The sequence below is a fragment of the Typopeltis vanoorti genome, chromosome 22 (assembly GCF_054136105.1).
Source record: "Typopeltis vanoorti isolate ZY-2024b chromosome 22, IOZ_Tvanoo_1.0, whole genome shotgun sequence".
NCBI classification, from domain to species: Eukaryota; Metazoa; Arthropoda; class Arachnida; order Uropygi; family Thelyphonidae; genus Typopeltis; species Typopeltis vanoorti.
In genome coordinates, this window is record NC_143570.1 from 94,057,291 (window position 1) to 94,080,061 (window position 22,771).

Sequence of the window (22,771 nt, forward strand, 5' to 3'; positions counted from 1 at the left end):
TTCCCTTACATATGTCAGTTATGAGACAAGTGATGAAGCAATGCACACTCAATGCAGCCTATCCACCTGTTGAAGCGCTGAAAGATGTTCTTTGCTTCGTTTGTGCAGAGTTGATAAGATGAATACTAGATAATGGGTCCCAAGTATATACTTCTGTCAGGGAGAGGATACCATGATGGCTAGTCATTATTCATCACAACTGCAATTGGATCATTTCATGTCACTTATTCATAGTCTGTACATCAAGAATAATGAACCACCTTTGTTGCTTCAACATCAACAGGTTATCTGTTATATGCAAGAAAAATAAAATTCCTGTAAAGCTACCTCATGTAACCAACTGTTTTTCATTCCAATGGAAGAAACTTTCCAACACTCAACACTGCCATAAAATCCTTTGGTTTGTGGATGAAAGCTCTCCTACAAGTTGTAGAGATTGTAGTGGACAAATATACCCTCGATGAGTCTTGACAGACTTTATGTCTTAGGAAGGACCTCCCTCGATGAGTCTTTTGACTCCATGGAGGCCTGAATAATAATAATAATATAGCTCAGATTCTGCCAAACATACTTCCGCTGTCTTAATCATACATAGCAGCATTAGCTTTTCGTTTGTCAGGCTACCAAAATTTAAAATTTTCCACCCCTTCTGTTGTCTATCAGAAGCTCTTCCAAGCTCATAGATCTGCATGCTCAGATTTTGTGCCTCTCTACACAGATGGTTCAAAATTGGAGGACCTGATAGGATTTTCTTTCATCATAGAGAACATTATATCTTAACAAGTCCCACTAGAGTAAAAATTTTGCAGCTGAGCTGTATCTGATAGAGCTTGCACTTTACCTCACACTAGTCACTGATGCGTTATAGGTCCTTGCACCTCTCCTGTGTTGGATTTAAAAATAAAATAAAATAAAATACATCGCATTGCATTGCTACCAAAGTTGCACAATATATATTCAGACTCTCAAAGTGCTTTTCAGGCAATAACAGGTCTAGAGCTACAGAAACATACCTCTTTCAGTTATTATTATGTGTTATTATGTGACACCTCCAGGGAGTCTAAAGACTCATTGAGGGAGAGTGTGCCAACACCATCGAATAATTTATCCCTTCTAACTACTAACCGGCTCAAACTTGCTTAACTTTTTGCGAGCAATTAGTAGCAGAGGCTCTACCAATCGACCAACATAGTTAATACAGATTATGTCAAAATTTTGCAGGATAATTTGGATAGTGACCAAGATGGTAGCAGGTCTATGGAATGAACCTTACAAGAACTGGTTGAAGATTTGTGGATTATAGAAACTGGTTGATAGGCAGAAAATGGGTGATATGATTGAGATATACAAATTACTGAGGCGTTTTTACAAGATTAATTCAGAGGAAATTATTCAGAACAAGTGTGGTGGTGGGAGAACTAGGACCATCCATGGAAACTGAGTAAGAGTGTAGTTAGTAAGGGTGGTAGAACTACGTTTTTTGCTTGAAAAGTGGTGAATGAGCGAAATAGGTTGCCAGTCTGTTGTGGGTTCCATGACTATGAATGAGTTCAAAGCAAAGTATGATAGATACTGTGCAAATGTTGGATAGTTCGTAACTTGATGTTTAGGGCCTCCCTCGTTTGAGTCTAAGGATTCCCTACTTCAATATACACTTCTGTCAGATTCCAAGCCATGTTAGAACTAAGGGACACAAGGCTGCAGATATTATAGTTAGGTCAGTTTGTTTCTCAAACATCTACCATCTGAATAGTAGAGGTTTGAAAAACGAATAGAGAGAGAGAGAGATGAATAATAAGCTCTACTAAATTAAACCTGAAATTAAATTATGGCAGTCTACCTGCACAGAGTTCGAACTGAGGAAGTTGTTTTTGCTCACTCCACTTCAGTTATAACCGATGTGGAGCAACCAAAATTTTGTAAACCCCTGGTGGCCAGGGGTTTAGAAAATTCAGTGTACCTGTACAGACCTTACATAGGTGAAACAGGATGCACCATCCCATTTATAAAAGATGAACACAAATGCCACATTAAATACCTCCACTGTGGTAAAACAAGGCCTATCAGACCATGAACTCCAAACATGTCACAGAATTGACTGGAAAGGCACAAAGTTGATACACCACACCAAAACCTGGTTTGAAAGAAAATTCAAAGAAGCTTGTGAAATGCTGAAACATCATCCAGGTCTGAACAAAAATGGTGGATTAATTATTCCAAGAATTTTGAGAATCCATCTTCAACTCATATAGCATCCAGAACAACCCCAAACAGAAGAATCTTAATACAAGAGGATTTTAGAAATTGTTTAATGTAGTTCTGTTTTTTTTTTTCCACCAGAGGTCAGGATAGGGTAAATGATTAACAAATATTTAGATTCATTTTACTCGTGCATAGTGCAGTGCCATGTAGCTTGTATTCTGTACACGTTTTCCTGATGATGACCTCAATACAGTGGTCGAAACATCAAATGTTACTTTATTAATATTAAGTAAAGTAATTATTCTAACACCTGTATTGTGTCTCCATAAATTCTTCACTATGAATGTCTTCCATCTTGCACTGTTCTCCTGTATAATCCCTAACATCTACTTCAAATATTTCACTGCTCCATTTACGGTACTTGTTGAGTCTTTCATACTAGCTAGTACTATGATCTCATCAATATTTTCAACCTACTTTATTGCCACTGCCATACACTCTGCCATACCTTCAGGCAAGCACTGCTCTACACACTCCTAATCATTGAATTTACTTACATCACACTCCCTCTCAACTCCATTTTATTCTCTCTCTGACATCCCTAACTCTGTATTCTTCCACACTCTCCCTCTCTCTTTCTCTTCTTACTCTAATCTCTGCCTCTTGAACCTATGATGTTTTGACTTACTCTCATTACCTTCCTTTTCTCACCTTCTTCTATCATTTGCTTTTATATTATCATGCTTTTTTTCTCATACCTATTCTTTCTGTTTTAGTACCACTTACAGACACCTTTCTCAATTTATTCTTCGTGCCTTCCATTTCCTTTATCAACACTTCTATTTCTTTTCTCTGCACATGTTGTATTTGTCTGACATTCTCTCATGCTGTTAAGGCTATTCCTCAAAACATCTTCCTCTTCCACACTTTCTCTAAGGTCAAATCCATTGACACCTATATCTTGTTTCCTGTTTTCTTCACCCTTAGACATGATTTTTGTAATCTGTATGTCAGTATTTTGAACTCTATAATTCATCTGCTTTTAAACCCAGAGATCATAACACTTGTGTCACCCAGTGATCTGCTATGCTATATATATAACATAGCTATATATATAACATGCTAACCACTCGGCCAGCCTGGCTGGCCGAGTGGTTAGCGTGTCTGCTCTCCAGTCAAGAAGCTGCGGGTTCAAATCCCGCTGTGGGGATGGATGTTTGATTGTCTGTGGAATACTAGTGGTGGTGATCGGAAATAGATGGCATTGGTGTAGTTGCAGTCTGTTGGTGGATTGTGAGTAGTGGAAGCAGAGTTGTAGAGTGTATGCCCTCCCTCGATGAGTCTTTGGACTCCCTGGAGGTGACAAATAATAATAATAATATAATATATTCTTGAAATGGTGGCTGACCGGGTGATCACATATTAGTGGACACTGCTTTGGCAGCTGTCATAATGGATACATTGAGTGAAACTCAACACAAGGTACGGTAAAGAGATGGTATAGTTCGCCCACCGATTAGAAATCCCTCGACACCTCTGCGCATGTCAGAAAAAGGAGAATCCATTCCGATAATAGGGTAATCATTCCGTATTGTGGGATGAGTTGTTTATTATTACAGGTCGGAAAATTAACTTCTCTTTTATGATTATTGTAGTTAACTATGTTGCTTGTATAACAGTTGGAAAAATTTACCTATAAAGCACGTGATTTTGCGTGTTGGCAACCAATTGTACGTCCTTCATTTCTTTCTCCCCTTCAGCATGAATCGACTATTCTTGGCAAGACGCCAACCAGGGACTTACAAACTGTGGGCGAACTATATCTCTCCAGTCGTTCTCACAATTTATGCTACATAATTCATCTATAGAAGCTGTCATAATCATTTGGCATCTACCCACCATCACAGTAGCAAGCCTTTATCCAGTTTTTTATTCTAAAAAGGGAGACAAAAGTCAATCATAAAACTATTTTCTCAATACTCTCAAAAGTGATGGAGAGGATCACTGACAATGACCTTCATGAGCTTCTTCACTACCTTTGATAACATCAGTTAATTAGTGATAGCCATTGTGGATTCTGCCATTCTTATTCTAGAGCAGACCACCTTGTTCACCTCACGTCCTTTGAATGCATACTTGGAGAAGTCTGTGTTCAAAGTCTGGAAAGATTTGGAGAAAGTCATGTGGTTGTTCTTGATATTTCCAAGGCATTTGATGATGTCTGGCAGCAAGGCCTACCCAGCATGCTACCTTATTATGGTCTCCCTCCTGTCCTTTGTAAATGATTGTCAGCTTCCTCTCTTTGGTCATTTATTATGTTATGGTGGATAGATTCCTGTCATCAGATTTTTTTTTCTTCAGTGCTGGGATTCTATACTCTCATCTATGCTATTCCTCTTATACATCAGCCATCTTCTCTCTCGCTCTCTCTCTCTAACTTCATATCCTATTCATAGTTGTGCTGATAACAACTCTCTCTCTCTCCCCTCCCTCCTCTCTTCATTTGATCAACCTTGTAGTACTCAAATGATTCACCCTTCAAGATCTTCCATAATTATTGTCTTAAACACTAATCTCACCATTCTCAAATGAGGTGAAGACAATTTACTGAATTTCCATGCTTTCAAAACACAGTCCTATCTTATTACCTGGATGAAAAATCCTATTTCATCCTCTCTTACTTTTACTTGATTTCTATTAGAAATCAGATTTCCTTTCTTGCACCGACTTTCACCTTCAACTTAACCTGGTGTAAACATTTTATAACCATAGCATAATCAATCCTTAAAAAATGTTGGTATTCTTTTTCATTCAAAACATGACTCTCCTTCTCAACTCATAACACTATAAATCTAGCCAACCTTAGAGAATATTTTGTCACATTTGTTGTGGTGCCCTTCCAATTTCTTTAAGAATTCTTGTAGACTGAATAGGGTAGTCTGCCTGACTGACCCACTCTTACAATCCCCCTTCAATCACTTTCTTGTTGCTCTGTTTATGTATTATGCTTTTTATAAAGGTACTGTATAGGTACTAGGGAGGCAATAGTTGATAAAGGTGATATAGATATCTTACAAGATGATTTAAATAAATTGGCATTGTAGGCAAAGAACAGTGGTTATCAATTCAATGTTGTAAAATATGAATAACAAATTACATGATAACCACAGTGATTAACTTTAACGAAATGAAAGTACAGATATAATACAAGGTGCATACAACAATTGGTTTATCAATTAAAAATGGTTGCTGTGTGATAGAAATTAATATATTAATAAATTTTCCCAATTTTTTTTTTTTTTTTGGGGCAGTAAAAGGACTTTGCAACTTTCTTTGAATAGGCATTCATATTTAAAACTGCTTCTATGGAGAATACAAGCTTCATCCCACTGGATAACATGTTTAGTGCCAATACTATGTTGTGCCAGATCAGACTTTTGAGGCTTCACATATTCAATGTAATATTGATGTTCATTAATTATTTTTTCCACAGAATGGCCTGTCTGCCCAAAGTATATCAAATGATATTCACAAAGAATCTGGTAAACACTAGCTAATGATAGAGGTGGCAGTTTGTCTTTTGTAGATGGTATTAGATGAGAAATTATTTTGTTGATAGGAAAATATGTGGGAATGAGGTGACCAGTGGTGGCCCGTGGCTTGAAATAATCATGGGGGTGCTGCAACTTTCGAAAGGTACGTACACACTGTAAGTACAGTGTATACGTGTTTGGATAAAATATCAAAATTATGGTAAAAATTTTAAAAAAAAATTAAACATTAAAAATATTGTTTATTATCGATAAAATTATATGGTTTGGTATAATTCAAAATTACTTAAAAATAAAATATATTCTTCTTGTTTTGTTTCATGAAAAAATATTGTTTATTATCAATAAAATTATACAGTTGAATATAATTCAACAAACAAAAAGTTGCATTCCTTCACCTTTATCAAGATTAGTGAATATTATATTCCTGTATAATGAAGGAGATAAAACAAGATATTAAAGATAAAATTTGAAATGTTTTATAAAAAATTTAGTGATTTACTTTTCTCATTAATATGCTATTTGTAACCAAGTTTCTGTTTGTTTAAATGGTATGCAGAAATGCCAAAAACAGGTACCATAAATTATTGCAATTTGTCACAAAGTTTTATACCTCTAAATTAGAATTTCATGGCATTTTAAATAGAACACATTTGTTGCACACTGTGAGACCACCACCTTGCTTATTAGAGGCCTTAAGTGACTTGAAAAGTTCCTTGTTTGGTTTCTAGATCAGAGGTTCTTGATTATTTAACACTTAGTCAACCCACGTTAGTAATGTGTCATAAGTTTAAAGCATTTTATGGGTGGGATTCACATTGTACATGATCTACTATTAAAAAGTAACTTAGGTCATGATTTCTTTCTGTTTCCAAAGTTTTCACAGAAAAGCTTTTTTGTTAAAAAAAAAATTATTATTAACAGAATTGTACTTCAAGCAAGTGTAAAATGATACACTGCATGGCTGGCCCATTCTTGGACAATCAGAAAGTAGCTGCCATAAAAGTGATGGTTTCCGTTAATATCAGTGTTTTAAATCTAGGTCTTGTAAGTATTATTTTTCTATTTATAATGTATATGTTTCAATTATTTTGATTTATTCTCTAATACCAGTGTAATAGAACGATTGATGCCAGGTGTGCCTTACATTTAAAAGACAATATATGCTTCTAATGAAGGAGAAATCATGAAAACACACTTTCCTTCAAATATAAAAATCACTACTATTATCAAATTATCAGTTATTCTGCACCTTCTCATATACAGTTATAGTGAAGCAGTTTCTAAAAATATAAATAAATAATTAATTAAAAACAGGGATTATTGAGTTACTTAAGGGTCACCTAAATAACAGGAAGGAGATCCCATATAACTATCTAAGGAATGAGGAGAACTGTCAGGACTTCTCACCTAATATCTATTGTCACTTCTTCATGGTCACCTTGTTATGTCTACCTGGAGTGAATGAGGATGAGTGGCAATTTGGAGATTTAACCCTAATTGCATTCTGTATTGGCTTAAACCAAAAGACAGTGATGGTACAACAAGATGCAATGCCATGCTGCTGAGACATCACCCAGTTATACATGCTGTTTTTACCACAGAAGTAGGATGAACAGTGAGAAGTCAGCCAATAAAACAAATCCAAAATCAACAACACCACAATTCTAGATAGGCACCATCAACATAAAAAGAATAATCAACAGAAAAGAAGTAGATATGGAAGAATTAGAAAAGAGTGAAGCTATCAAGACAAAGAAATAATATAAATTTAAAAAATCAATATTACTGAGACGAGCCAAAATATGAGATTCTTTTAAAATAACTGCTAGATTTTATGCAGCCCATAACAATGAAAATGAATGTTATCAGATACTTACCAATAATTTACTATTATTACTACTTTCTCACACTTCTGTGGGTCAACCACTCATTGTGTAAAGTCACTGCTAGACAGCACAGTCTATTGTACCATTTCTTGAACTCACCCACTGTCCACACTTTCACCATCCTCTCAGGCAATGCATCCCATGCTTCTAATATATGAAAATTCTCCTCAGCGTTAATACAATAATAACCTTTCAACAGCTTTAATGTTTTGATCATATCCCCCCCACCCTTGTCACCTATCAATCAAATCCTGAAGTCTTCATGCTCTCAGTCTTTCCTCATAATCAAGATTGTAGTCCTGATATCATTTTTGTTATCCTTATCCAGCATTACTTGATTCCCTTCAAATCCCAGTAACCAGATCTGACCAGAGAAATTATTATTTTATTATTATTCAGGCCTCCATGGAGTCAAAAGACTCATCGTGGGAGGTCCTTCCTAAGAACAAAAAGTCTGTCAAGACTCATTGAGGGGAGGTTCCCCCCCCCCCCCAAGAAACACAAAGTCTATCATACCACTCCTTAAACTCATTGACCATTCTCGCCCTCACCTCTCCATCAGGCAATGCATTCCACAGCTCAACCACCCTCCACGCAAAGAAACCACTCCTCACACCCTCTTGCTCACAGTTTCCTTTCGTAACTTCCAGGGATGGCCTCTTGTCATCACTCCTTCCCGCTGTTCAACCAAGCGAAAGAACTCCCCAGTGTTAACCCTGTAACCACCTCTCAACAGTTTAAAAGTCTCAATCATATCACCTCTCCTTCTATCCACCAAACTCTGCAGTCCACATTCCCTCAGCCGATCCTCATAGCTATCCTTGTACAGTCCTGAAACCATCTTTGTAATCCGTCTTTGTATCCTTTCCACAGTTAATTTATCCCCTTCAAATCCTGGGGACCAAATCTGTGAACAATAGTCCAAGTGTGGTCTGATCAGAGACTTATACAACAGAATCATAACCCTCTTATCTCTGCAGGTCAGTGTCCTTCTCATAATTGCAGCAATCCTCTGTGTTACCTTCACCACCTTTGCAATATGTCCCCTAAACTTCAGGTTTCTATCAATCATCAACCCCAGATCTCTTGTCTCCCCTACTTCCTCCAGTATAACTCCTCCCATAGAGTATGTAGCATCTCATCGATGTTTCCCAAACCTCAAGCTCTTACATTTTGCTGCATTAAACTGACATCCCCATTCATTTGCCCATCTATCTAGCTTATTCAAATCCTCTTGTAGGGCTACCACATCTGCACTATTACTAATAATCCTTCCCAGCTTCGCATCATCCACAAACAACTGAATATCCCCTTGCAATCCACTGGCAATGTCATTGATAGGAAGGTTAAACAATATAGGTCCTAGTACTGAGCCCTGTGGGACCCCACTTGTAACCCTCTGTCTCCTTGAAACTGCACCACCATACACAACTCTCTGATACCTATCAGACAGCCAATCCTGTGTCCGATCAAAACTTTATACAATGGGACCATCACTATTTTATCTATTGTAGACAATGTCTTCCTCAATATTGTAGAAATTCTCTGAGATGTCTTTACAACCTTTGCAATATGTCCTCTGAACTTCAAATTTCTATTCACAATCACCCCAAGATCCATTGCTTGGAACATATAATTTCACATATTAATTTTTGTTACTAGAATGGTATATTTATATTACAGTATTTATATACAGAGTGCCCCTTGACAAATCCATTTTGATTCTAACGCTGTATATGATCCCTCACTAATTTCTCCAAGACCTTAACAACTACTAATGACACACAAACTGACCAATAATTAGACACTTTTTCCTATTCCGTGATACTGCTCCCCATATACAACTCTCTGATGTCGAACAGAAAACCTGTTATGAATCTAATCCACTAACCTGATATCCAACAAACCTATATGTTGCAACTTAAAAACCAAATTGTCATGTTGCTTCCTGTCAAATGCCTTTGCAAAAAAAAAAAAAAAACTGCTCTTGCTACTCTATTATATAAAGTAACTACATAGTACTAAAACAAGCACACCCTTTAACAAATCCTTGCTGGCCTGCATAAATAATATTGTCCTTTCCAGTCCAATTTGGTATATAAGTTCTTATCCATTTCTACAAAATCAGAAGTTTTACAAGCTGGCCTATATTTTGATGCCTCCATTCTACTATCTTACCCTCATTCCACTCTCTAGGAACCTTTCCTATCTCAACACTTTCATTAAATAAACAGCCAAGTTAACTGCATGTCAGTTTCAGAGCACATTCCCTTAAAACAAATGGTGAAATTCCATCTAGTCCCCATGCCTTATTGACATTTAGTGTACTCATCCTCTTCATTCACTTCACAACTCCTTCTAGGAATAAGGCTTGCTAAACAGGATGGAATTCTCTACTAAGGTGATCATTGAATATATTTCAAATATGCCATGTGTATTAATGACTTGAGTCCCATTCCATCCAGCAAGGTGATCCACAATCATTTTCCCTCCTATTTGCCACATAGCAAGAGAAAAGAAAAACTCATATATTTTTGAGGCACTTTTTAAGAGCCCATGTAGCTCAGTGGAAGTGGTGTTTGCACTCCTCAGCGCTAAACTGCCCGAAGGTAGACTTAGTTGAAGTCTAGTCGCTGACTAGAAGAACTTTTACTAAGCTTTTCTTTGACTGATTCCCGAGTTAGTTGATCTCTGGCATGGACAAATGGGTTTTTTCTCCTGTAAACTCAAGAAAATCGACCATAGAACCCCATACAATTTCAGACATTAAAATATTGTGTTAGGGACCACGAGATGGCGGCACTTACTAGCCACCTTCTTCACTGCATACTACTTAATTAGTGATAGCCTTGGGCTAGCTATATCTGATTGGCTACCAGTGGAGATTAAACTGCCCACTCAGTCTCCAAAATTAGATAGGGCTAAAACGGCCTCGCCTATTCCCTATACAGGAATAAAAAGGTGTTAGCTGATTTTTTTTTTATTATAGGAATTCTCCTTGGGTTCAGTGCTAGTCTAATTTTTCTCTTCTTACACTACTAGTCACTTTCCTAGCATGAGCCTTATATGCCTCATGCAACTGTTCACCTCTCTCTTTTTCATCTGCAATTCCTGTTTAATATCTTTCTTTCTCATTTCTCAATTTTTTCTTATCTCCTATATATGGACCAAAAGTACGGAAACAAAGAAGGATGAATCAGAGGGAAAGTCAGAAGAGAGGGTTGAGAGTTAGAAAATTAGAAAGATTTAATGATAGAGAGAATGTGTCGCGAGGTTCGGAATGTGAATTGGATTGGATGAGGCAAGAAATGAAATGGATGCGGAATGAAATTAAGAGAATTCAGGTCAAAACTATTAAAATAAATCATGATGGCATGAAAGAGTTAACGAAAGATAAGCGAGTGGCGTTGTATGGCGACTCCATTATTGAAGGTGTGCTAGAGGATAAAATGCACAAGGTATGTTTTCCAGGCGGTAAAATGAGTACAGTGATTGAGGCATTGAATATCAGGCGGGAGCGAGCAAAAGAGTTAATTGTATTAATTGGTACAAATAATTTGTGAGAGAACAAAGAGCATGTCAAAATGAATGTCAGGAGACTGCTTGGAAAGATAAAAGAGAATAGTGTGACAGGAAGGGTGGTCAGTGTGTTACCTAGGTGCGATTGTGGTAAAATGAGGCGGAGAGCAAGGATTATGAATGATATTTGGCTGAAATGTGTGAGGAGATGGGAGTACAGTTTGTTAATGTGTGGAATGAGTTTGAGGGACGAAGTGAGCTGTATGGGACCGATGGACTGTATTTGAGTGGTTATGGTGCGAGTCGCTTGGAGAGACTGCTGCTGGAAGGTAGAGAAGTGAATAGAGAGAATGAATCAGATTGAGAGGGGAGTGATGTGGAAGAGCAGGAGAGTAAGACAGGAGAGATTGAAGAAGTGGAAACGAATGGGGAAGTGAGTGGTATGAGTATAGAAATGAGAGAAATGTGCAAGAGGAGCAGGGAAACGGGGAGGCTCAGGGTGGACAGGGGTACACAGCGTGAGAAAGGTGGATGCTCCAAGAGGAGGTGGGAGCATGTGAAGGCAGGAAAGTAATGGGATGACCAGGGATCAAGAGGAAACAGATGTTATTGCAAAGGGTTCTAAAATGAAGAGGCAGAAAGGGAAATGGCCCCAGTCCAGCATGGAGAGATCACATCGAGTGAATGGTATCAGTGGAACTAGCTGTAGATCCAGAAATGAGTTGTTGTGTTTGTATACCAATGCTAGAAGTATAAGAAACAAGGCGGATGAAATGGTTGCACTAATTGTGTCTGTGCACCCAGAGATTGTTGGAATAAGTGAGACATGGTTAGATGAGGATGACATCCTGACAGGAATAGAGATGAAAAGGTATGATGTGTTTCGTGAGGATAGAAGGGATAAAAAGGGAGGGGGAGTGCTATTGATGATAGAGAAAGAGTTATGTGCATACAAGGTAGAGATGCAAGAGGGAAATAAGGCCAGTGGTTTTGAGGCAGTATGGTGTGAGATAGAGGTGAATAGAACCAAATACTTGGTGGGATATTGTTATAGACCTGGTAATGTGGATGGTGGTGATAGTGAAATATATAGTCAAATAAGCCAAGCAAATAAGAAAAGGGTGATCATTATGGGTGATTTTAATTATAGCAATATGGATTGGAATGAAGAGAAAGCGACTGGAAATAAAGAAAATGAGTTTCTTGAGTTTTTGAGGGATAACTACTTCAGACAGTATGTAATAGAGGGCACGCGAGGATTAAGTGTCTTGGATTTGGTCATCTCATCGGAGGAGGTAATTATAAATGAGGTGTCAAATCATTCACCAATTGGTGAAAGTGACCATGAGGTGATTACCTGGGTGGTTGCCAGCAGTGCAAGGACCCCTGTGAAAAAAGGGTATATGTGGAACTACAAGGGGAGTGATTATGAAGAGCGCAGGAGACAGCTTGCAGGCGTAGCATGGAATGAGGAGTTAGCTGGAAAAGAGATCAATGCAGCTTGGGGGATTTTCAAAAACTATTTAGTAGATGCAATGTCTAAATTTATACCACGGATGAGAAGGTTAAATAAGGTAGGTGTGAGATGGATGAATAAAGAGATTAAGCATGCAATACAGAAAAAAAGGGCATTGTGGAGGCAGCATAAGAGAAGTGAAAATAATCACCCTCCTTGCCTGGTCTTTGTAGACCTCATGCTGTTCATACCTCTCTTTAGCTGTAGCTAAAGAGAGGTATGAACAGCAGTTAGCTAATGAAGCCAAAAAGAATCCTAGGGAGTTCTTTCGATATGTAGCCAGCAAAAGAAAGAATGATTATGGAAGGATGACATTGATTGGAGGAAATGGTATAAAGACAGCTGTTGCAGAATGTGTGGTGGAGAAACTTAATGAGCAGTTCATAAAGATCTTTCAATCTTGTGAATGTGACTTCGTGGAGAGATTCAGAGCAGTTGATGATGGGGAGGACAGACTGACTGTAAGTGAGCAAGAGATGTTTGGGGAGTTTAGTAAACTAGATGTAAATAAGGCTGTGGGACTTGATAATATATCACCGCCTATTCTGAAGGAGTGTGCTAGAGAGTTGACAACTGCCTTGACATATTTTTTTAATACGAGTCTTGCACTTGGTCAAGTTCCTAAAGAGTGGAAGGACGGCAAGATTGTGTCACTTCATAAAGGAGGTGATCGAACTCAAGCATCAAACTATAGGCTATCTGTGTGACAGGTGTTGTGGTTAAGTTGTTGGAGAAGCTTGTGCGAACTAGGATCCAGAGTTGGGTTGACAACATTGGTATAATCTTTGATGGACAGCATGGATTTGCTAAAGGGAGGTCATGTTTTAGTAATCTACTTACTTATTACAATAAAGTGACTGCTTCCTTGGACAGAGGAGAAGGATACACAGTAATATACTTGGATTTCGCAAAAGCTTTTGATAGAGTACCTCATGATAAGTTGACAGTCAAACTAGAGCAGATGGGGTTGGATATTAGATTAGTGCATTGGATTGGAGGCTGGCTATCTGATAGGTATCACCAAGTTGTGTATGGGGGTGCGATATCCAGGAAAAGGAATGTCACTAGTGGAGCCTCAGGGGTCTGTTTTTAGGGCCATTACTATTTAACTTGTATATTAATGATATTCGCAAAGATTTGGATGGAGATATTCAGTTGTTTGCAGATGATGCAAAGTTGGGACGGACCATAAAGAGTAGTGAAGATGTTGTGGCCTTGCAAGAAGACTTGAATAAATTGAGTGGTTGGGCAAGCAAATGGGGATGCAATTTCAATGTTGCAAAATGTAAGGTTTTAAAATTTGGAAAACAAAGATGGGATGCAGAATTTATGATTGGTGAGAATATATTGTTGGAAGTAGAGGAAATAAGAGATCTGGGGGTGATAGTGGATAAGGATCTAAAATTTAGGGGACACATTGCCAAAATTGTGAAGACAACACAAAGACTTCTGGGAATGATGCGGAGGACACTGACGTGTAGAAGTAGGGAGATACTTGTTTCATTGTATAAGGCTTTGATTAGGCCACACATGGACTATTGTGCCCAGATTTGGTCACCAGGTTTTCTGAAGGATGAAGAGATGTTGGAAAGGGTCGAAAGGTGACTGACTAAGGTAGTTTCTGACCTCTGGAATGTTGAGTATGAGGAAAGATTGAAAAGATGTAATTTGCAGAGTCTTGTGGAGAGAAGGAAGAGGGGAGATATGATAGAGACCTATAAGTTAGTAAGCAGTTGTTATAGGATCAATGGTAGAGAAGTTCTATAGAAAATAGTGGGAGATCAGGGGAGAACCAGAGGTCATTCCTGGAAACTGTATAAAGAGGGTGTGAGTAAGGGAGTGAGAGGGAGGTTTTTTTCGTGCAGAGTTGTGAGTGATTGGAATGCCTTGCCTGAGAGTGTGGTGCCTGCAAGGAGTTTGAATGTGTTTAAGACACGGTATGATGAGATGTGTGTGAGATAAAAGGACCTCCTAGATGAGTCTTTGACTCCATGAGGTCTTGTTTAATAATAATAATACTGATCTCTCCCTTCAAATTCTTTCATCAATTGTATACTGTTCCAAGGTGGTTTCTAAGTCTATTGTTATCTGCCTTGTAATTCCACATAAATTCCTTCTGCTTTGTTACTTCTACTTTCCTGTTCATTCTCTAAGTCAGAACTACATGGTCACAATCACTGACTGGAAGCAAGTACAACTTTGGCCAAATACAAAACTCTTGATTTCCCTGTTCCTTTCAGTGTGCTTCCTAAGACATTTGTCCTTCAAGAAGTTCAAAAATACAGTTTCCTTAGTTCAGCTTATATTGCCATGGTTGAAATCCCATATAATGATTACTTGCAAAGTTAATTCATCTAAATTTCCTGATCTATAACAATATCCCACTAAATAAATCCAGAACTCCTATTTTGCGCCATATATTCTTAAAACCATTTGAGAGTATATGGTGCACAACTCTTTTTCCCACTCTTTTCATGTGTAATACCCCACCACTGCATTTACCTTCCCTATCCTGCCAAAATTTGCTGTACCTTTCAATTTCTCTCAGTTAAGTTTGATCTTAAGCCCACAAACTTTGGAGAGACTGAGTGAGTCAGTGCTACAAACTCACTTTCTTTATTCCTAGTGCTCATGACATTTGTACACAAAAAAAAAAAATAGCACATTTCCATACAGACATTATTATTGCCACATACGCTACCTGTCCTTACAATATAGTATACACCAGTGGTTCTTAACCTTTTAGTAGTCGCGGCCTACTAAGTATCCTAAAATATTTTCACGGCCCCCTAGTTTGTAGTAACATGACAATAATAATTAAATTTTTATAAAATAGTGGTTTTACTTTCTGATTATAATGACAAAAAAATCAGAAAACAGAAATCAACTTTACTTAAATATTATGTAGAAACTTTATTGTATTTATATTTAGGAAATCAAATAAAATTAAAACTCTAACCACTCGGCCAGCCTACCTGGCTTGCCGAGTGGTTAGCATATCTGCTCTCCAGCAAAAAGGCTGCGGGATCAAATCCCACTGTGGGCATGGATGTTTGTGATTGTCTGTGGAAATACTAGTGGTGGTGGTCGGCAGTAGATGACATTGGTGTAGTTGTGGTCAGTTGGTGGATTGAACGGTGGAGACATAGTTGTAGAGCAGGTGCCCTCCCTCGATGAGTCTTTGAACTCCCTGGAGGTGTCAAATAATAATAATAATAATAATAATGTTCTTTGTTTGCTCATTTTATAAGGGAGTAAATTTTAAGAAATAACAAATCAGTATTACAGCACTGAAAGTTTCAAAAAGTAATTGCACTGAAGTAGCACCTAACAATGTTCAGTTCTATGCATTTGTACTAGTACTATTTAAAACTTCAGAGAATCACTTCTATCACATGTCCAGTAGGCAGATGTCATGACTTGCAGTGTAGCCAGCAGTGAAAAGTCGACTTGTGATGACACTACAAAAGAAACTACTGCAAAATTCAGATTACTAATTCAAAACGATACAAATTTAAAACAAAGTAAAATAAGGAACAAAACATGATTATTTTAGAGATTTCAAAATTTTAAAAACAAGAAATGTTCTATAAATTTTCTGCAGCCCCTAGGGGACCGCGGCCCACCATTTAAGAATCACTGGTATAACTGTCTCATTTCTTAAACCACTATCTTTATATGAAACCATCCCTGCTATGTTCCACTCCTGTAACTCTAATTTCCTGGCCTCAACACACTCATTTGTCCAGAAACAACACTCTTTCAATTGTCTGCATACGGCTCCCTTTTATCCTGAAACGTACTCCATCCATCCACATATTTTAGACTCTCTTCCTACACGTTTGCTCTATCACCTTATTCATTATCACTGGTCTTTCCCAACTCTGCAATATGGTATGAATTCAATGCACTCGTTGACACATTTCTGCTGCACTGTCCGTAACATCAGTCTCAAATCTCTCGTTAATCAAAATCCCATTATACGAATGACCTCTGATGTCTTTTGTGCCAACCATCCCTATCATTCTCCTCTACATTTTCACATCACTTCATTGTAACCCTCTCTATCATTCCTACTGACAATAACTCCTCTGCATATCTCTAATCATTGAATCTCCATACATAACACTCCAAACAGCTTCATTTATACTTTTCTCACTTGCATTCCTAACTTTCTGCTTCCCTTTCACTTGCTCTCACACATCCTTGTCTTTCCCCAGTTTCCTCTCTTTCTCTGTTTCTTCCATTTTCTCGCTGCCTTCTTTCCCTTCCTCTCTCATGCCCTTTTCTTCCAACTACTGCATTCCCTTTGTACAAGCCAACCACTCCAGCCTTGATATCTCTTCATTTACTCTCAACTTAGTCTTTGTGGCTTCCATCTCGGAGATGGTCATGATAGGGAGGATGAATGGCGAGTAAGAGTGGCTAACTTGCAGAGAAAGATAGATGAGCTGAAAGAGATGGTGTAATATCTCAGAAATGAGATGAGAAGTATGAAAGATGAGATTAGGCAAATGGAAGAGATGAATGCAAGGCGAATCAGAGTAGCAGTGAGAGAGGAGTATGTGAATGATAGAAGAGGAGAGAATAGGAACAGTAGAAGAGAGGGAATGAGAGAGAGTTATGGGAATGATAGAAGAGGAGAGAATGGAAACAGTAGGAGAGAGGGAATGAGAAGAATGCGAGGGAGCACTAGAACCAGGGATAGAGTGATGTCAGGTAAGTAGGGGAACACACAGAGAAAGTGTTACAGGAGAGAGAGAGTGAAAGATGCAGGTGAGCAATCGAGTAACAGGTGTGATGTATGGGGACTCAATGATCCATGGTGTGCAAGATAGGATGCGTGAGGAGTGTTTGCCTGGAGGGACGATAGAAATAGTGGCTATAGCAATTAAGAGGGATGAAAGGATGAATGTGATGGTAGGAATGAATGACTTGAGGGGCAATGTAAATTGGGCAGAGAGATATGACATTCTTGCTTGAGGTTGTACAAAAGAAAATGCAGAGAAGAAATATAGTGTGCATTTATCCTAGGTATGATAGTGATGAACTGAGCAGAAGAGCAGTAGTATTGAATAACATAATAGCTAAAATGTGTCAGAAGAGAGGATTGGAATATGTGGATGCTTGGAAGGCGTTTGAGACAGAAAGAAATTGTATGCGAGAAACCGCTTGCATTTGAATGAGGACGGACCTAGGCATCTGGAGAGATTGCTGTTTTCTCAAAGAGTCTGTGTGTCAATGCAGGGAAACTATGATAGATGGTAGCAGGGGTGGGAATGGGTGCTTGGGGAAAGGGGGACGACATCAGGTAACACTGAGTCCAGTGGGATCTGGAGGGGATAATAATAGGTATAGAAGCAGTGACATTTTTATGCTTTATACTAATGCCAGGAGTATCCAGAATAAAGGAGATGAATTGGAGGCACTGATAGCATCAGCCTGGCCAAAGATTATTCAGATCTCTGAGACATGGTTGATGGAAGATGATATAATAACAGGAATAGAAGTAGCAGGGTACAGCATTTTTCAGCAGGATAATAAGGGAAAAGGTGGTGGTGGTGGAGTACTGCTTATGATAAGTGATGACTTATGTCCTCTAAGAGTGGAAGATTTGGAAGGCAGTGACACTAATAGTTTTGAAAGCATATGGTGTTAAGGTAGAGGTGGGCAAGACAGGATATTTAATGGGATGTTGCTACAGGCCAAGGAGCACAGAGGGTGGAGAACAGGAGATGTTTAGGCAGTTGAGCTTGGCAAGTGCAAGAAGAATGATTGTTATGGGAGATTTTAACTACAGCAGCATAAGCTGGGAAGAGAAAAATGCATGTAGTAATAAGAGAATGGAATTTCTAGACTTCTTGAGGGACAAATGTCTTAGACAACATGTAATAGAGGGAACAAGAGGTTCAAGAGTTTTGGATTTGGTCATTACATCAGAAGAACTGATAATACTGAGATGACATCTCTCCCCCAGTTTGAGAAAGACCATGTGGTTTTGACTTGAAGGATAAATAGACATGCAGGAGCATCAAAGAAAAGGGAGAGAACGTATGTGGAATTATAAGGCAGGTGATTATAATAGTCTTAGATATCAACTTGGGGCAGTTCCATGGAGGGAAGAATTGGAAGGGCAAGATATCATTAGTGCTTGGGAAATTGTGAAAGAATATTTGTTAGCAGAAATAGTAAGCTGTATTCCATGAGTGAAGAAGAGAATTTGGTGTAAAGTGGATGACAAACAATATCAAACAGGAACTGCAGGTTAAAAAAAGATTATGGAAGAGATAAGGAGACAGGTGAAGAGAAGATGCATGAAGAACATAAGACTCAGGCCAGGAGAGTGACTAGTATGGTAAGGGAGGAGAAACTGGAATATGGGAAGAGATTGGCATTAAGATCCAAAGAAAATCATATGGAATTTTTTAGCTATGTGGCCAGTGGGAGGAGAAATGATCGTGGAAGAATGACATTGTGGGATAAAAATGGGAATAGTGATTGATGCAGAGGATATAGTGGAGTTGTTCAATAAACACTTTATTGGAGTATTTCATCCTGGAGAAATAAGTTTTAATACTAGAGGGATAGGGCAGGTTCGAGTTTTAGAGGTGCAAGAGGAGAGCGTGTTCCAAATACCGAGTACTCCGGATGTCAGTAAAGCTGTGGGACTGGATGGTATTTCACTACAGGTTTTAAGAGAATGTGCTAAAGAACTGACAGCCTGAAAGAACTGAAAGTCTGACTGTGGGAAAGGTACCCAAGAAATGGAAGGAAGGTAAGATAGTGCCATTGCATAAGGATAGTAGCAGACTGAAAGTGTCTAATTATAGGCCAGTTTGTGTATCATTAGTAGTTGTTAATTTTGTGTATCATTAGTAGGTGATGAGGGACCATATACAGCGTTAGAATCAAAATAGATTTGTTAAGGGGTGCTCTGTATATAAATACTGTAATATAAATATAGCAAAAATTAATATGTGAAATTATGTTCCCAAAAATATCAATGTGTATTTTTACTGTTCATATGCTTATTATTTATTGTCTTCTGTTTCTTGGAAATGGTTCTCACACAAAGTGAATGTTCTCCAAACAATGATATAACACCACTAATCACTTTATGCAACTCCTATTCACTTACTGGGAACTCCTATTCACATATCATTAAAAACTGAAGGGGTGGGGAGTTTGGATGAGGACTTTTTTGTAGTGATTAGGATTTTGCATAATTTGTTAATCCCTGATATTGATGAAATTTGATTTGTCTAAAGATATTGAGGGAAATGTAGTCTGAGGCTTAATGTTTTTAATTATTAATTTATCTATTTCTTGATTTTATTTAAATTCATGTTTTATATATTGTATTCAGTATTGTATTTTATATATTAAATTCATGTTTTATATATTGTATTCAGTATTGTATTTTATATAATTAGAGATAGAATCGATGGATATTTTCTGATATGTATTTTGGTCCTTTAAGTCATTTATTTTATCACTTTAATCAGATTTAGTTATCATAATGTCTCATTAAGTATTTTATGTCTTTTAGTTGGTTTAGTAAGTTTTAAAGGTGATTGGGTTGTATTCTTATTTGGATGTTAAGTTTTTTTATTTATTTATTTTGAAGAATGCTTCTTTATTGGGATCTATTTCTTATTTAGCTTGAAATTCAATAATGATATTTTAGGAGGAATGCTAACATATAAAGGAATAGTCTCAGGAATAGTGAAGTTTAATCTTTTATTTAAAATGGCTATTTCATCTAAAAAGAGAGTAATAAAAAGTGACTGCTTCCTTGGACAGAGGAGAAGGATACACAGTAATATACTTGGATTTCGCAAAAGCTTTTGATAGAGTGCCTCATGATAAGTTGACAGTCAAACTAGAGCAGATGGGGTTGGATATTAGATTAGTGCATTGGATTGGAGACTGGCTATCTGATAGGTATCAACAAGTTGTGTATGGGGGTGCAATATCCAGGAAAAGGAAAGTCACTAGTGGAGTGCCTCAGGGATCTGTTTTAGGGCCATTACTATTTAACTTGTATATTAATGATATTGGCGAAGATTTGGATGGAGATATTCAGTTGTTTGCAGATGATGCAAAGTTGGGAAGAACCATAAAGAGTAGTGAAGATGTTGTGGCCTTGCAAGAAGACTTGAATAAATTGAGTGATTGGGCAAGCAAATGGGGGTGTGAGTTCAATGTTGCAAAATGTAAGGTTTTAAAATTTGGAAAACAAAGATGGGATGCAGAATTTATGCTTGGTAAGAATATATTGTTGGAAGTAGAGGAAATAAGAGATCTGGGAGTGATAGTGGATAAGGATCTAAAATTTAGGGGTCACATCGCCAGAATTGTGAAGACAACACAAAGACTTCTGGGAATGATGAGGAGGACACTGACGTGTAGAAGTAGGGAGATTCTTGTTCCATTGTATAAGGCTTTGATTAGGCCACACATGGACTATTGTGCCCAGATTTGGTCACCTGGTTTTCAGAAGGATGAGGAGATGTTGGAAAGGGTCCAAAGGCGACTGACTAAGGTAGTTTCTGACCTCTGGAATGTCGAGTATGAGGAAAGATTGAAAAGATGTAATTTGCAGAGACTAGTGGAGAGAAGGAAGAGGGGAGATATGATAGAGACCTACAAGTTGGTAAGGGGTTGCTATAGGATCAATGGTGGAGAAGTTCTACAGCGAATAGTGGGAGATCAGGGGAGAACCAGAGGTCATCCCTGGAAACTGTATAAAGAGGGTGTGAGTAGGGGAGTGAGAGGCAGGTTTTTTTCGTGCAGAGTTGTGAATGATTGGAATGCCTTGCCTGAGAGTGTGGTGTCTGCAAGGAGTTTGAATGTGTTTAAGACCCGGTATGATGAGATGTGTGTGAGATAAAAGGACCTCCTAGATGAGTCTTTGACTCCATGAGGTCTTGTTTAATAATAATAATAATAATAATAATAATAATAACTTGATATGATGATTATAGAGTTGTTGCAATTAAGTTTGCCTGCAGTCTTTAAAAAGGAAGCACATACCAGAGTTGAAGAAATTTAGCCTACAGTTTTGCGGGAATTAATTCAAGAATACTAATTTTTTATTATTTGTTGCTTCAGTTAAGTGGATGATGATATTAATTTGTGACTGAATATGGTATGAGAAAGAAGCCCAATCATTCTGGTTTAGAAAAGAAATGAGTATGTTTTATTTGATAAGTGAATTTGGTCTATTATAATATAAATAAAGAGTTTAATAAAAATAAGCAATTAAAACTCGACAAGTTTCATATGTCATAAGACTTGCATCATCAGGTGTAGTGGCACATGAAATTTTTACACAACAAAAGCCTATTAATAATTAATTATGCATATTAGATGTTTTTGATAACTTCATAATTGATAAACCAGAATACAAATGATAAATTTATTAATGTATGGATGTTTGAAACATTGCTAGTTGTTGCTATCATGTGTGCTATATCCTAGGTCCATGACAGTTAAATTTTAGATGAAAGCAAACCATACTTGATGTAAAATTAAGCCTTGATTTTTATTACATTGTATAGGGATCCTAAGCATTTGTGAGGCTTCTTTAAATTTTCTTGTGAAACAGTTATTATCAATATATGACATTTTTGTTTGTTGCCAGAGTACTTGATGGCCAGTAGTGGTTGTGTGGAATTATTATTATCAACACCCGACCTCCATGGAGTCAGAGACTCATCTTGGGAGGTACTCACTATTGCATACAATGCTCATCCAACTGCATTTTAAACTGATTCAGCATGTCCACATCCACAACACACTCAGGCAATTCATTCCACTTACCAACCACCCTCCATGCAAAGAACCTGCTATTCACTCCTTTGCTCACACCCTCCTTATACAGTTGCCAGCAATGGCCTCTTGTTCTACTTCCCTCTCCAATTCTATGAAAAATCATTTCCATGTCTACCTGATAACAACCAATGACCAGTTTATTTATATGTCTCAATCATATCTCCTCCCATCTTCCTCCTATTCACGAGGCTCTGCAATTTACATTCCCTCAATCTGTTCTGGTACTACATATTCCAAAGACCACTGTCTACCTTTGT

At 37.7% G+C, this 22,771-nt stretch overlaps 1 protein-coding gene across 1 annotated transcript in view; it reads left to right on the forward strand.

The window, feature by feature from the left end:
- LOC150094572 (integrin alpha-9-like) overlaps window positions 1–22,771 on the forward strand; it is a 337,988-nt gene that overhangs the window by 260,852 nt on the left and 54,365 nt on the right. Inside the window, exon 11 of the mRNA XM_090411818.1 lies at window positions 6,678–6,800. Coding sequence (XP_090267944.1) covers window positions 6,678–6,800 — 123 coding nt within the window. The remainder of the gene's footprint in view (window positions 1–6,677; window positions 6,801–22,771) is intronic.